Source organism: Aspergillus brunneoviolaceus (genome assembly GCF_003184695.1).
Source record: "Aspergillus brunneoviolaceus CBS 621.78 unplaced genomic scaffold BO95scaffold_71, whole genome shotgun sequence".
NCBI classification, from domain to species: Eukaryota; Fungi; Ascomycota; class Eurotiomycetes; order Eurotiales; family Aspergillaceae; genus Aspergillus; species Aspergillus brunneoviolaceus.
The window spans coordinates 1-13,251 of NW_020290801.1; the positions used below are offsets into that span (position 1 = coordinate 1).

The following is a 13,251-nucleotide window of genomic DNA, read 5'->3' on the forward strand; positions in this document are numbered from 1 at the left end:
GGGGGGGGGGGAGGTTGGAGAAGAAGGCGATTAGGTCAGCTGATTCGCCTGGTTGGGGGGGTCGCATGGTGTCTACAGGTATGGGGTTGCCTTGAACACCTCGTGTCTATCTCTCTTTTGCTTCGAATCCAAGAATAGACCGGAGGCATCTATGCCGAAGATCCAGGTCGACCTGTAGATAAGAGTGCTCATACTTTGCCGTAATGCTAGTCTAGCACTCAATGCAGACAATAGGTACACATTTCACGTTCCTCATTCTCATTCTTCATTCAAGCTAAGTATGCTTGCTGTACATCATCCCCCAAAACTACTTTCCTAGATACATCAAGAACACAAGACTGTACCTCCCAAAACTTGCCGCCGTTTAAGCATACTTCTCACGCACCTCGGTCCACCCGGGCCGCAACTCCGCCGTCTCCAGCGCGGCTACACTCAACGAACTGTCGGCCACATAGTTCACGCGCCAGTCCACACTGATCCCGGCGCCGGCCTCGGTCTGCGCCCACACCGCCACGGCGATGGTGTTCTCGCCGTTGTAGTTCAGCACGCCCGCGGGGACCGGGTAGACGACCTGGTTGCCGATGTAGGGGAAGTACCGGCCGTACTGGTAGCCGTTGACGAACAGCTGGGCGCGGTAGGCGTTGCTGGGGGCATCGTCGGGGGTGCCGAGGACGAACGAGATGGAGACGTCCAGTCCGGTGGGGATCTGGAGGGGCACCGTGGTGCGGAAGAATTTAATGGTTGCGCCGGTGAAGGACAAGGAGGAAGAAGAGGACGAAGAAGCGACGGTCCACTTGCTGTCGTCGAAGTCCGGAAGGTGCCAGCCGACACGCTCGGCGAAGAGGCCGTCTTCGTTGTAGACGCCGCGGACGGGGTCGAGGTTGGATTCTCCGCCCGCGGTGCCGGCGAGGCGCCAGTGGGTGAATTCGGGGGCGGTAGAGGAGGTGTTAGACAACAAGCGCGCTTCGAGGATACCGCGGGGGTTGAGGACGCCGGTGGTCTCGTCGTGGCCGGTGTCGTCGTGAACGACGAGCAGGACGTTGGGGGTGGTCTTGGGGTCGGACGAGAGGTACTCGGCGGGGAAGGTGATGGTCTTGTTGGCTTGGGTGATGGTAGCGTTGCCGAGGTAGGAGCCGACGAAATGGCCGTTCAACCAGGCGGAGAAGCCGCTAGTTTGGGAGTTAGCTGGTTACTTTCTCTACGGGTAGAAGGGGTTAAAGGGTGGAGGGGAGGAGGGATGAGCTTACAATGCGTCTCCACCTTGAATGTTGAGGAATACGCCGGAGGCGGAGCTGTTGAAGTATCCGCGGAACAGACGAATGCCGTTGTGGAAACCTGTAGTCGTGATTAGTTGATTGTTGGTCTTGTACCAAGCCAGACTGCCTACCGTAGTCATCACCGTAAAGGACTGGAAGGGTCGCCGGGGGCTGGGGGTTGTAGGTCGTCATGTGGTCGGCCGCTTGAATTCTGTTAGGCTGTGACCTAAAGTAGATCGGGGTCGAGTATACATACCAACCCAAGCAGCACCAGTATCATCATATGATACACTACGCTCAGGCAAGCTGTCGTTCGATCTCCAGGATGTGAAAGCTGGAAGAGTAATAGCCTTGGGAGCAGCCAAAGAGGCTCGCAGACTACCGTGGGCAGACTTGGTCGACTTGATCTGCTTGCCGTTCCAGGTCAGGCTCTTGACCTTCTTGGAAGCGAAGACCTCAATCTCCGTAGCGTTGACCGCGTCACCCTTGATTTCAAGAGTGTTGCCATCTTCCTTCACGGAACGGACAAGGTAGGGACCTTGGATGAGTACTATAAAGAAGTCAGTATTCGGCAGACGATATGCCGAGGTGAGCTTTCCATACCTGTCTCGTTGGCAGGGGCCAAAGGATTCTCGGTCAGGGTAGGGGCCCAGAAGAGATAGGCTGCAGTCCGATCCAGAAGAACCACGCGCAGCTTGTCGTCGATCTTCAGCACACTCATTCCCGCGGACTGAGTGAAACTGACGGTCAGACTGCCTCCCTGCCGCTTGAAGGTCGGCTGAGAGCATTTCGCACACTTCGAGAGGACGGATCCAGACTTGGCACCCTTCACAGCGAACTCTCCAGACTCGCCGGTCGGCACCCAGAGGACAAGTGTCGGCTCGTTGTCGATGACCGAGTAGGTAAGCACTTCGGCCGTAGAGTACAGCAGAGTCTCCGAGCCGAGATTAAAGTCCGTGACAATGATCTTGGACTGATGTCCATCGATTCTGATCTTGCCTCCGTTGCGGGGAACGATCAGGTTTCCAGCCGACGTATTGAGGTGCAGCTTGAAAGCTTCATTCGTGTCCGAGGTGGAGTCCGCGTGCCGCGTCACGTAGAATGCCGCATTGGTCTCCGGGTTCCGAAGTTCATAGGTAGTGATAACGGAGTTGTCGGTGTACTGGGTTCCATTTCCGACCAGGTCCGTCATGGTCAAGTCGCCGGCACTGCGGGTGAACAGCGACAGCAGCTTGGTCTCGTAGTACTTGGAGCCAATTGAACGATCCTCAGAGATGGGTGCGGAGTAGTCATAGCTGGTCGCGGTCACAGGGGTAGCGATCGAACCCCAGTTGGTTCCTCCGTACAACATGTACAAGCTCATGGCGGTGACCCGCTGCGCGATGTTCCACCGGTAGAAGAGGTTGACAAAGTCCGCACCGGTATCGTCGCCGCATCCACCTTCGGGCCCAGCCCATGGGTTGTAAGAGCCGCCCTGGAATTCGGGGAGGAATGAGGGCATGTGGGGTTGGAACTCTTGGAAGTAGGTATAGTATTCGACCAGCTGATAAGGAACATAGGCGCCGTTGGTGGAGTCGCACACGCTAGTATCGCATGACCAGCACTAGATTGGTCAGATTGGTAGAAAGATACATATCGGAGATAAATCACTTACGGAAGGGTAGGAATCAACACCGGTAACGTCAACATTGCCTCCAGCATCCGACCAGTCACTGGACCAGGACTTCGCATTCATGTTGGGATCATTGAAGGTCAATGGAACTGTGATGCCATTGTCGCGTGCGCTTGCCTCGAGGAGCTCCATATAATCAATGGCAGTCTCATTGGGAACCCTCTGGCTCGGGTCGGTAAGCCATTGGTCACCGTACTCGTTCTCGATCTGGTAGCAGATTGTGTTGTGGCCATTGGTAACCTGGTAGCGACTGGTGATCTGAGAAACCTCATCAAAGTATGGCTTCCAGGCAACCGTATACCGCGAGTCATTGTTCCGCAGGGTTCCGTATTCACCGGAGGTCAACCAGAGGGGGAACCCGCCAGCATTGGCCTCCGCGTTGACGTACGGTCCGGGACGGACGATGATGTACAGGCCGAGCTCCTTCGCAAGATCGAAGATCGAGGTGATGTTGTGGGCGCCGGTGGAGAAGTCAACTGTGTGGTTGTTCGGGGAATGATATCCCCAGCTGGTGTAGATGGAGAAACCGGTAAAGCCAGCAGCCTTGATCTTCTCCAGAATGTCCCTCCACAAGCCGGGAACGGGAATGCGCCAGTAGTGAAACTCGCCAGAGAATACAAAGACTCGCTGGTCATTCACATGGAAACTGTAATGATCCCATTGAACGTCGGTGGTAAGTCCATTGTTGAAGACTTCCCACCCCTCAGCAGTCTGGTTCTGAGCAGCGGTCAGCAGACCTGAGTTTGCCAGCAAAAGCGAAATTGGCAAGAGTAATCGCGCCATGGCTCAGACCATGCACCTGTCTGCGCGGGCAAGACAATGGCAAGGCAAGAAAAAAAAATGTGCTTGGGAGAGAAACATTTTCTTTGAACGGCCGCGACCAGGCGCCCTCAATTTATACCCGGTTCCTTCGCCAGGCAGGTAGGAACCCCACGTCACCAGAATTTTTGCATCGTCAACAGGACAGAAGCTACTAGACACCGGAATTGACTTTTGGCGTGGGCATTGACGGAAAACCGAAGGAGAGAGAGAGAAAAAAAAAAGTCCTCACGAGCTCAACTTGGTAAAAAGCTCAGCTTTGCTGGGGAAACAGGAAAGAGGACCAAACGACCAAACGACCAAACGGACCCGACATTGTCCACTTAACTCCACTGGCGGAGGCCGGAGACGGTAAGCGATTGGGCCCAAGCGAGGACATTTAATATGTGGTTGATTAGGTCGCTCATGCGATGCACTAGAGCCGTTGCGTGTCGACAAACTGGTAAATGAAGAGGCGCAGAGCTTCTCTGCCGCGTGCTTTCGAGCAAAGAGCCCAAGGCGAGATGAGGGATGTGGGGAAAGGGACCAGGGTCTGAACCATTGCCGGCTCGTCATAGCCACCCAAGTCCGGCGGGGAGACGGCTGTGGGGAAATTTAGCCTGGGGGTTTTTCCTCCAGTCACCGTCCACGCCCGGCCTGCGATTTCGCCGGAGACTGACTTCTTCGAATAAGAGGGGGAGGGGCCGGTCATATTTCTCTTGATTGAATGATTGTTTATCTTGCCGACCTGGCAAATTGTCTTATGTTGTGTGGACCTGCCCTGGAAGGATGAGCCTCGGTTCCAATTTCCTCACCATTGTGTGGAAATCACTCCCATCGCAATCAATGCAGATCAAATGACCGACGGCGACGATAGCATCGTTGCAGAAGACTGAGTCCGACTTCGACCGGATCGATGCCAATAATGGGTTGCATCCTGGGAGCTGGGAGCGAGTTATACTGGAAAGTTGAAAGGAGGGAGAGAGACTCTGGCATGGAGGCAGCGGTATCTGAGCAAAGGGTAGGCGGTAGCTCACTTGACCGCCCTTTTCTCAACTCAAAACAACAGAGGAACGACAAACTACGAGAACATTTCGAAAGTCTTCCATTCTCAGACCATGATACTGATTCGTTTGTTCCATTGTTCCGATCTGATCTTGCTTATTTGGTCAATAATAGCTATTCACTTTTCCGCATCCTACCCAGAGACTCCCAGCGAGAACAAAGCCCAGACCCACCTGCAAATGACGCCCCCAATATGTACACCAACCAAAACAAAGCATTGAACGGCAAAAGGACAAAATTTGTTATAGACAAGAATAGCAAAGAGCTGCAGCCCAATCCCCCATCGCAAGCAAGACACGGGGCTGGAATAGTATACAACTGAGCGTGGGGAAAGTGCGAAAGCAGCCACCAGGTAACCAGCTCCCGCACAGCTTTGGGCGCAGCGTGCGGGGATCCATCGCACCCGAGTCGGTCGGGGCGCAATCGCTGATTCATCCTCGATGGTCTGCGCGGCCGGTCCAGAGATCCAGAGCGGCATGAATTCTGACAAGAGAGAACCGCAAGGAAGAAATTGAGCTGAGATAAGCGACAACCTCTGGTGAAGCCGACTCAGAGGATTTGCGTCATCTAGCTCGTCGAATACTCCTCGAAGCGGAACTGAGGTAAAAGGTTTTCTCGAAGAGGCACCAGTGCTCAAACTCCCCGAGCCTAGGCAGATCGATCCAGAACCTCAAACGGGTTGGAGTCCTTGGCGTCGACCACAGGGGGGGCCTGCAATTCTTCCTTGGTGGTCTTCTTGGCGCCCTTCTTGGAAGGGACAGTAGAGAAGCCCTGGTCGGAGTCCGCATCGCTGGAGACAGCGCGGGCCTTCTGCTTGGCAGTGGTGGCGCGTGTGCGAATGGGCGAATTTTCGACAGCCGACTTCTGCTGAGACTTGTTGTGCGAGCGGAGAGCCTGAACGCGGTTGAGGGCCTCATCCTCGGTGCTCTCGCTGGTCTCTCCATTCACCTCGACTGCCTTGCGGATTTCGCGGCTGATACCCTTCAAGGCATCCAAGCCAGCCTTCTCAGCGGCCTGGATGTTGCTGGGCTGGCGAGCGCCCGGCTCCTTGCGATACAGATAAGACCGGACAAAGAAACGAGCGAAGAGGTAAGTCAAGGGAAGAAGGTACACAACGTTGAGCCAGATCGCGAAACCCTGTCCGGTAGTATCCATGCAAGTGACCATGGGACCAACACGGTGGGGTTGCACAGGAGCAGCAGCAGGGGTGTCAGGAACTCCCACGTTCTCGGCAGGGCCTTCCGCACCTGCAGCCCGGAAAGCAAGCTTCTTGATCCAGGGCACCAATCCCTCCTCCGCAGCTTCGGCAGCCACAAACTGGACAGTCGAAAGGGGCGCTTCGAAAGCACCCTGGCTGGCTGGGAGTGTGTAACTGATGAAGAGATAGGAAGCAGCCATGGCAGAACCAATGACGAATTGAGTGATCTGCATAGTGGTCAAGGACCTCTTGATCACGGTAGGGACACGGATACGCAGAGCGGTGATGGTATAGTAAGTGTACTGTGCAATACGTCAGTCAGCGCTAGGCGAGCAACCCTGTGAAAAGATTTTTGGAGGTACGTACCATCAAAGCGTGAATACCGGAGTTAACCAAGGTGAAGATCCAGATAGGAGGCGCAACATAGCGAATACCAGCCCACATGCACATCATGGCACCAGCATGGTGGTAAGTCTGCAGCGTAGAGCTCTTCTTACCCTTGGCGAGGATGATCACGGTGTCCAAAACTTCGTAGAACTTGGACAGATAGAAGATCCACCCAAGGAAGGCCAGTCCCTCGTTCCACAGGCGACCAACATCCGTGAAGTCAGGCACGCCCGTCTCAGCCAGCTTGTATTCCGGGTTCCGAATGGTCCAGTGCTCGACAGAAGGATCGTAGACAGCGGCGTTACCATAACCGCGCGGGCCATTGACCTTGCACAGAGTATCTGCGACGGCTGCGACGTAGTTGGGATCATCGTGACTGGGCCACGAGTTGCGGAAGGCGCGGATCATGCCGGCGAAGGTCCACGCGGAATAGATAGCCAAGAAGACATTGTGGAGGATCACGAAGAGCTTGAAGAGCCTCGTTTGACTGAATCTCCAGGGTTTGTAACCGCGACTCTTGTTAACCCGGTTCAACAAGATGACAGTGACGGCGTAGACGCTGGCGATGGTGATGGGGACGCGCACGTCCAGGAGCTGGTTGTATAGTTCGGGAGGGATGTTGAAGGGCTGGTACCAGGTCGGTTCGGAGGTAATAGGCGCAGGCAGCGTAGCAGGAAGCTCACTGGGAGGGAATTGTAGAAGAGAAGAAGGAGGGAGTCCGAACCGAATGACAGCCGGGTTCGACTGGCCATCGACGGTGATGTCGACCATTGTGACGCAATCGGGAGCGGACAATGGTGTATAGGTATGTATAGAGAGGGGGATGATGGTAGTGATCACAAAGGGAGATATGGTAGTGCCTAAGTGAACAAGAGGGAGGAATTGAGCAGATAGTTATGCCCTAGTCACGTCCAATGGCACTGATAATGGGGTAAATGGGGAAGCTTTTCTCAACAGTCCACGTCCTTGATCCCAAAAAAGGGAAGGAAGCCGGCTTTGGAAAAAAAAAAAAGTTCTCGTGGAAAACCACACCCGCAATACTAACTTAGCACAAACTGCTAGGGCCCCAGGCGCCAATCAATCCGATAAGAGTTCGGATAAAGGATCAATTATTTTGTTATTGCATCAACCCTGTTAATCCTCGGGATATGCAATGTGGGAAGAGAAGAGGATATTTAAAAAGAGCAATGACGAAGGTTAACCAAGAAAATAAAAAGGGAGGAGATCGTCGTGGGCGCCTGGGAGGAAAGCAGAGGCAATTATCTCTTTTCAACAGGTGAAACTTGGGACTACTCAGAAACAGTCAAGAGGTCAATAATATCCATTATCCAGTCACTTTGATCAATTCCAACTTCCATTCATCGCAGCTCCGACCTGTCGCCGGACTGAGCCAAGCAGGATACCCAGATAAGGACAAATGGGAGCAACGACAAGGGCGTTAAAGTGGAGCCATGATGCATTTTGTTGGGAATTCGGTCGCCCTTCAAAGCCTCGGCCCAACAAAGGCAGGCAGACTTCAATGCGCGCAATAATGTTTCTGGAGAGGTCCGGTATGCTTGTGATTGTGATTAACGCCGGTATCACACCTTATTTGGGATTCTGGGGGAGGTCCGGCCACTCCCTGGCAAGAAATTGTGGTCGGCAACCAAGGGATGCTTTGTAGGAGTAGGAGTTGTTGTAGTTCCAGAAGGGGCTGGGAATGGAAGCTATCTTCATAGTCTTGTGAGAGCCTAAGGCATCTTATCTTCCCCGTTCCTGCATAAAAGAATCCTTTTTCTCTTCTCTGCTTCAATAGGGAGGAGTGCTTTGCGCCTCGGTTAACCAACCAGCTCAATTGGATAATTCTCTGACCATTTAGTGACGCCAATGGTGGCCACCATCCATCCATGTTCACGCTCTCCGCAATCAAGCCATTGACGGATGAACAATAACATACAGTAACCACCATTTCAAATCCAATGACATCAAGTAGACCTCATCAAGAATTAATTGCGAGCCCCGTGTTTAGGCAGCCATGTGAGGCGGTAAACAGCGGCAATATTCATTCTTCGAACTTGAGTCAGCATGACCCGCCGACGTCATTGCCTCTCCCTTAGTTACTGGCTATACTCAATCGGATTAGGACGCTTGGGCTACTTCAGCATCTGTCACCCATGTTTCTTCTAGCCTAGAACCTTATATACAGTTGAATGTAGAGAGAACGACTGATATCCAGCAATCACGATGAGATTTGCTGAAGTACATGTGCAGCAGCACGAGCACATCGCGCATAGAATAACCGGCTAGTGTTACATATAAACATGATAGTCACCCTTCGCTCAGCGGGGTTTGGTGTTAAACGGAACAGGCGGCGGCGCAGAACCCGTGCTATTGACAGGTGTTGATCGCATGCCCGCCTTCTTTGGAGGCGGCGGCGGCGGAGCCTTTCTCTGGCCCAAGGAGTCGATGCTTGACGAGGAACGATGTACAACCGGGTGCGGGGGCACCGGGGGCACCTGAGCACTTGGGGACTTCTGATCATCGAAGAATTTGTTGACCCGCTGCGAGATTCCGTATCTCTCATTGAGTCCGTTTAGCCTTTGTTTGCCGGCATCGATTTTGTCACCATGTCGCTCGCGAAAGTCGTTGAGCGACGCAGAACCACTCCGTGCGTGAGTGGCAGAAACAGGCGATGATTCGTTTGCGTATGTACTTCCTCGTGCTGGTGGAGGAGGTGCTGGGGAGGAGGATGTAGTTCTCAACTGAGAAAAGCGTGACTGGAGCTCATTGACCGGAGCTTGACCAACTGGGCCCGCAGTTGGTGGCGAAGCAGCGCCGGAAGGCCTGCTATCACTCCCAATTCCGAGAGCAGGCACTGAGATACCGGATCGAGAGAGGTTAGAAGTGGCATTCTGATTCAGGTATCCTTCAAGAGGTTTAGTTGTTGACGGCTGTGTGGAATATGCGGGAGGCGGAGTGGGCGGCTGCGAGGATAGTGTTGAGCTGGCCCGGGACGGAAGTCGAGGTGGAACGCTGGGTTTTGGTTTGGAGCTTGCAGATGTCACAGAGTCCACCGGAGAGTCCACGCGCCTGACTGGGGGCGGGGGTAGGTTGGCGGTATCTAGTCCTGTCCGGTTCACTCGATATGGTAGGGGAGGAGCTGCTGGCTTCTGAGCCTCATCGTTTCGAGCTTGCTCCTCCTCCTGCTGTCGTGCGTGTTGTTGTTGAATCTGATCTTCTGATAAGGGGGCACCCAGGCCTCTCCGATCAGGTGTGAGTTCGTTCGGGAGCGCTCCGGCGCCGTGGTACTTGATGTGCTTCGGTGGTGGTCCAAAAGAGGCAGGATCCTTCAAGGATGAGAGTGGTACGGCGACATGCTCTTCACGCTCGTCCTTGTCCTTTCCTTTACCCATCCATCCGGCCTGAATGTTGAAGCGTTGGTCAGCACTAAGCTCAACTGCGTCATCGGGAGCAGACACGAACCACTTGATTGATGCCTTTGAAATCATTCCTCCAACCTTCCTTCTTCCCCTCTCGGCCTTTAGGGTGCCAGCCCTCTTTCATAACCCCTCTGAAGCCGCTCATATCGACTGGTGAATGTAGAACTGACAGTGTCTATGTGAACCTAAGCAGAAGGCACGCCGATCATTGGAATGGCAGCGGTGGTTGATAAGAGCCAGACGGATGCGGTCGGGGGTGGAGCGGAGCCCAGCCCACGCCTGTCCGGATTTGGCTAGTCGAAAACCTTCCACCATTTTGAGGCCTGCCACAGTCACGTGCCGGTATACTCATTTAGTCGGCTTTGTACGAAACGAACAGTGTACAGATATGGTGAGTGTAATGCCATGAAACGAGGTATAGAAATGGTTACTACTTTTGTACAGAGAGCTCTCGTTGCTTTTTTCCAAGAGGGTTCCAGATTCTGCAGTCACGACAAGCAGGTTCTGGGAAAGCTCATGCCTGGCCTACCACATACTGCACCCTTGCAATGACTGTAAAAGATGTAGTCTGGTCAGGAACACTCGTACATCGAGTTAAGTCAGAGGTCACAGGGAACAGAGTCTCAGTGATGACGACGATCGATGATTCTTGTTTAGTAGTGAGAAGTTATGTCGAATTTAAGGAAGTGTTAGGAAAATGTATTCCGCGTGGGCCTAGCGCCAACAAAATCCCTCTAGAATAGAACCAATTATGGCCAATCGTGATTTCCACTTTCATGTGGTAGTGCAGGAGAGAACCCAAGTTTCCTCTCGAAGCCTCGCATGTGATAAGGCTCTATTTGTAATCGTGATCATCAGCCACCAAGCGGGTATATGTATATAACTGACTTGTACCTCCCAAGTGAGTAGAGGATGTTCGTCGAAGGCCACAAAAAGTATACCGCCAATTGATCATGGCGCAGACCAAAGTACTTTTGACAGGGGCCACTGGATTCATGTACGTCTCATCTTAAAAGAGCGTCGTATGAGACTCTAACGCGATCATTGCAGTGGAGGAACTGTACTGCATCAGTTGCTCCAATTGGCTGAGACTCAACCCGCAAAGCTATCCATCACGGCTGTTATACGTCGCTCAGAGCAAGCAGATCTCTTGGCTAGCAAAGGGGTTCAAACGACCCTTGTGTCTGGTCTTGATGATGCAGACGGACTAGCACGAGCGGCGAGCAGCCATGATATCGTTGTTAATGTTGCGACCGGCTTCCACGTTGCCGCCACCAAGGCACTCATACAGGGCCTCAGCAAGAGACGTGAGCAGACTGGTCGCAATGTCCACTTCCTTCATGTGAGTAACTGTGTCCGCTGTTACTCACAGTATTCTTCAAGGAAAGCATATTGACAGAGCAATCTTGGAACTCCTCAGCTCTCAGGAACAACCTGCGTATCCGTCCCATCTATCACACCATCCTCATTCGAGTTGCGAACATTTTCCGATCAGGATGATGATATATTCGATTATGAGCAAACGCGCGACTCTCAAGAAGCCTACGCGCAGAGAACGGCCGAACTTACAGCCATACAGACGAGTGAGAGCTTGGGGGTCAAGGCGTACGTTGTCATGCCCCCACTCGTCTATGGCCGGGGTAGCGGGTGGTTCAAGAAGCAATCACACCAAATCCCCACACTGATCAGAAATGCAATTGCATCTGGCTACGCAGAACATGTCGACACCGGCGAAGCGCAGCTGGGCCATGTTCATGTAGAGGACCTGGCTCGTCTCTATGTCACGTTAGTGGCGAGAATACTGTCCAGCGAGGAAATTCCCTATGGCCGAAATGGTTACTACTTCGCCAATACTGGGTCTCATAAGTGGCTTGATGTGACAAGCCGGATAGGCAAGGCAGGGTATGACATGGGCGTCTTGAAGTCAGCTAGCCCGAGATCGATAAGCCTTGAGGATGCTGCAGAGAAACTCGCCGATGGAGACTTGGGTTACGCGGAAGCGTGCTTTGCTTCCAAGTGAGATTCAACTCTTCAATTCCAAACTGAAAAAGATCTGACAGAACAAAACAGCTCTAGTACTAGACCCGATAAGGCTTTCGCGGTTGGATGGAAGCCCTCAAAGACCGAGCACGACTGGGAGAACTCCATCAAGTCGACCTTCGAGGATATATTGCAGGAACAATAAGGGTCGCGCCTCGACTCGAGCCAAAGCTCAGGATGCTAGTTGGCGACCGTATTGAAGGCTTCGTGCCGCTGCGCCGCTCGGAGCTAGGTCATGCACCTGAGATTTGTTTTATGGGAAGTCGCCAAGCAGTGGGTGAATGTGGATATTGTCCTTCAGCATGCAAAGCTTATCCATTTGACCCCACTTGTCCATGTTCGACAAGGGGCAGGGGTGCTGGGGGCACTCCCTATCCTCAAAGCTAGCACTGGCTTTGCGGCAGGGTTCAGGGCTCGTACACTTGTCGATGCTGGGAAACTCTAGGGGAGGTGCAGGCTACGACATGATTTGTACACGATCAGATGTAAATAAACTTCGATGAAGAAATATAATCACGAGGTGGAATTGCCGGCGCATGATCGTACTGCACGTTGAGCCAAGATTCTCAGCAAACCAGTCATTGAGGATCACCGTGATCACTATCCATAGAGAAAAGCGATAGGAGACATCGATGAATGGAAGCGGTAACTGCCTGGCGGCGATAACGCGAGGCGGAAATTCAAGGGGTGGAGGCAGGTGGGATGCAGTGGGATCTTAAAATGGTCACATATAGGCCTCGACTCAAGCTTTGTGGTGTCCCGGTCATGTTGTGAAACGCTCGGGATTACCCAAGTAACGGTCGATCATGAATCGCAGGGAATAAATGAGGGGAGAGAGAAGGCAAGTGCCCTCCGATCACTTATTTGTTCTTTTTATAAAAGGGGGGGGATTAAGCTATGCCTGGGCGAAAGAACTGTGCTGCCTCGATGCGGATCATGGGATCCATCATCCATGCCAGTGGGATATGAAGGTTCCTTAATTTGCCCGGGCTGTCTGTCATCCATAGGAAGAATAGGCAGTCGGTCCGGTAAACTTTGGAACTTAGCGGGGGCGTACGGTGGGGAGTGGTTTTTGGCTGGTTTGTCTTCCCGCTCGGCTTCTGGAAGCCATGCAGCATCGCCATTCCCTGCCATTCTCATCCGTACTTACTCCGTACATTCATTCTACTTGCTCATCCGATGAACCTCATTCCTCAAGCCAAGAACAACTTGCCCTCTTCTGGAATCACACCTGAGCAAATAGTCATATGACGGGCACGTTCAGCTTTTAGATTATTCTTCTACAGCTCTATGTCCAATTATAACGTCCCTACAACCAACTGCCCGGTCGGGAAAAGAGACCACCCATCGGAAGTACTGCCACTTAGTACTTAGGTCGCTCTCGATCATTACTGAGCACGATTCCATTCGTCGAGT

General features: G+C 53.0%; 6 protein-coding genes across 6 annotated transcripts; 2 read left to right on the forward strand and 4 right to left on the reverse strand.

Moving 5' to 3' along the window:
* Positions 1-300: 300 nt before the first annotated feature.
* Positions 301-3,810, reverse strand: BO95DRAFT_517481 (glycoside hydrolase family 35 protein). The gene is made up of 6 exons (XM_025591902.1): positions 2,911-3,810; positions 1,860-2,859; positions 1,513-1,806; positions 1,388-1,459; positions 1,248-1,335; positions 301-1,169 (listed from the first exon to the last, which is right to left on the reverse strand). The coding sequence occupies exons 1-6, from the start codon at positions 3,709-3,711 to the stop codon at positions 365-367; spliced, it is 3,060 nt and encodes a 1,019-aa protein (XP_025438468.1). The 5' UTR covers positions 3,712-3,810; the 3' UTR covers positions 301-364.
* Positions 3,811-3,843: 33 nt separating this feature from the next.
* Positions 3,844-4,360, reverse strand: BO95DRAFT_252214 (uncharacterized protein). The gene has a single exon (XM_025581443.1). The coding sequence runs from the start codon at positions 4,300-4,302 to the stop codon at positions 3,976-3,978; it is 327 nt and encodes a 108-aa protein (XP_025438469.1). The 5' UTR covers positions 4,303-4,360; the 3' UTR covers positions 3,844-3,975.
* An 84-nt stretch (positions 4,361-4,444) lies between these two features.
* BO95DRAFT_505352 (uncharacterized protein) lies at positions 4,445-5,113 on the forward strand (the record flags this gene model as incomplete). Its single annotated transcript, XM_025591156.1, has 1 exon — positions 4,445-5,113. Exon 1 carries the CDS (start codon positions 4,643-4,645, stop codon positions 5,111-5,113), a length of 471 nt encoding a protein of 156 aa, XP_025438470.1. The 5' UTR covers positions 4,445-4,642.
* Positions 5,114-5,354: 241 nt separating this feature from the next.
* Positions 5,355-7,519, reverse strand: BO95DRAFT_252225 (elongation of very long chain fatty acids protein). Its single transcript, XM_025581444.1, has 2 exons — positions 6,356-7,519; positions 5,355-6,291 (listed from the first exon to the last, which is right to left on the reverse strand). The coding sequence occupies exons 1-2, from the start codon at positions 7,145-7,147 to the stop codon at positions 5,440-5,442; spliced, it is 1,644 nt and encodes a 547-aa protein (XP_025438471.1). The 5' UTR covers positions 7,148-7,519; the 3' UTR covers positions 5,355-5,439.
* A 1,175-nt stretch (positions 7,520-8,694) lies between these two features.
* On the reverse strand, positions 8,695-9,940 carry BO95DRAFT_371890 (uncharacterized protein; the record flags this gene model as incomplete). Its single annotated transcript, XM_025582977.1, has 2 exons — positions 8,695-9,777; positions 9,839-9,940. The coding sequence occupies 2 exons, from the start codon at positions 9,938-9,940 to the stop codon at positions 8,695-8,697; spliced, it is 1,185 nt and encodes a 394-aa protein (XP_025438472.1).
* An 808-nt stretch (positions 9,941-10,748) lies between these two features.
* BO95DRAFT_505360 (NAD dependent epimerase/dehydratase) lies at positions 10,749-12,469 on the forward strand (the record flags this gene model as incomplete). The annotated part of the gene is made up of 4 exons (XM_025591157.1): positions 10,749-10,792; positions 10,846-11,141; positions 11,223-11,811; positions 11,866-12,469. 4 exons carry the CDS (start codon positions 10,749-10,751, stop codon positions 11,978-11,980), a joined length of 1,044 nt encoding a protein of 347 aa, XP_025438473.1. The 3' UTR covers positions 11,981-12,469.
* Positions 12,470-13,251: the final 782 nt, after the last annotated feature.

Coding starts and splice junctions, on each gene's coding strand:
- BO95DRAFT_252214 (XM_025581443.1), bottom strand. CDS start 4,302: ATGACGAGCCGGCAATGGTTCAGACCCTGGTCCCTTTCCCCACATCCC.
- BO95DRAFT_252225 (XM_025581444.1), bottom strand. CDS start 7,147: ATGGTCGACATCACCGTCGATGGCCAGTCGAACCCGGCTGTCATTCGG. Junction 6,292..6,355: donor CCGGTATTCACGCTTTGATG/GTACGTACCTCC, acceptor CGTATTGCACAG/TACACTTACTATACCATCAC.
- BO95DRAFT_517481 (XM_025591902.1), bottom strand. CDS start 3,711: ATGGCGCGATTACTCTTGCCAATTTCGCTTTTGCTGGCAAACTCAGGT. Junction 2,860..2,910: donor GTGTTGATTCCTACCCTTCC/GTAAGTGATTTA, acceptor TGACCAATCTAG/TGCTGGTCATGCGATACTAG. Junction 1,170..1,247: donor ATTCAAGGTGGAGACGCATT/GTAAGCTCATCC, acceptor CTCCCAAACTAG/CGGCTTCTCCGCCTGGTTGA.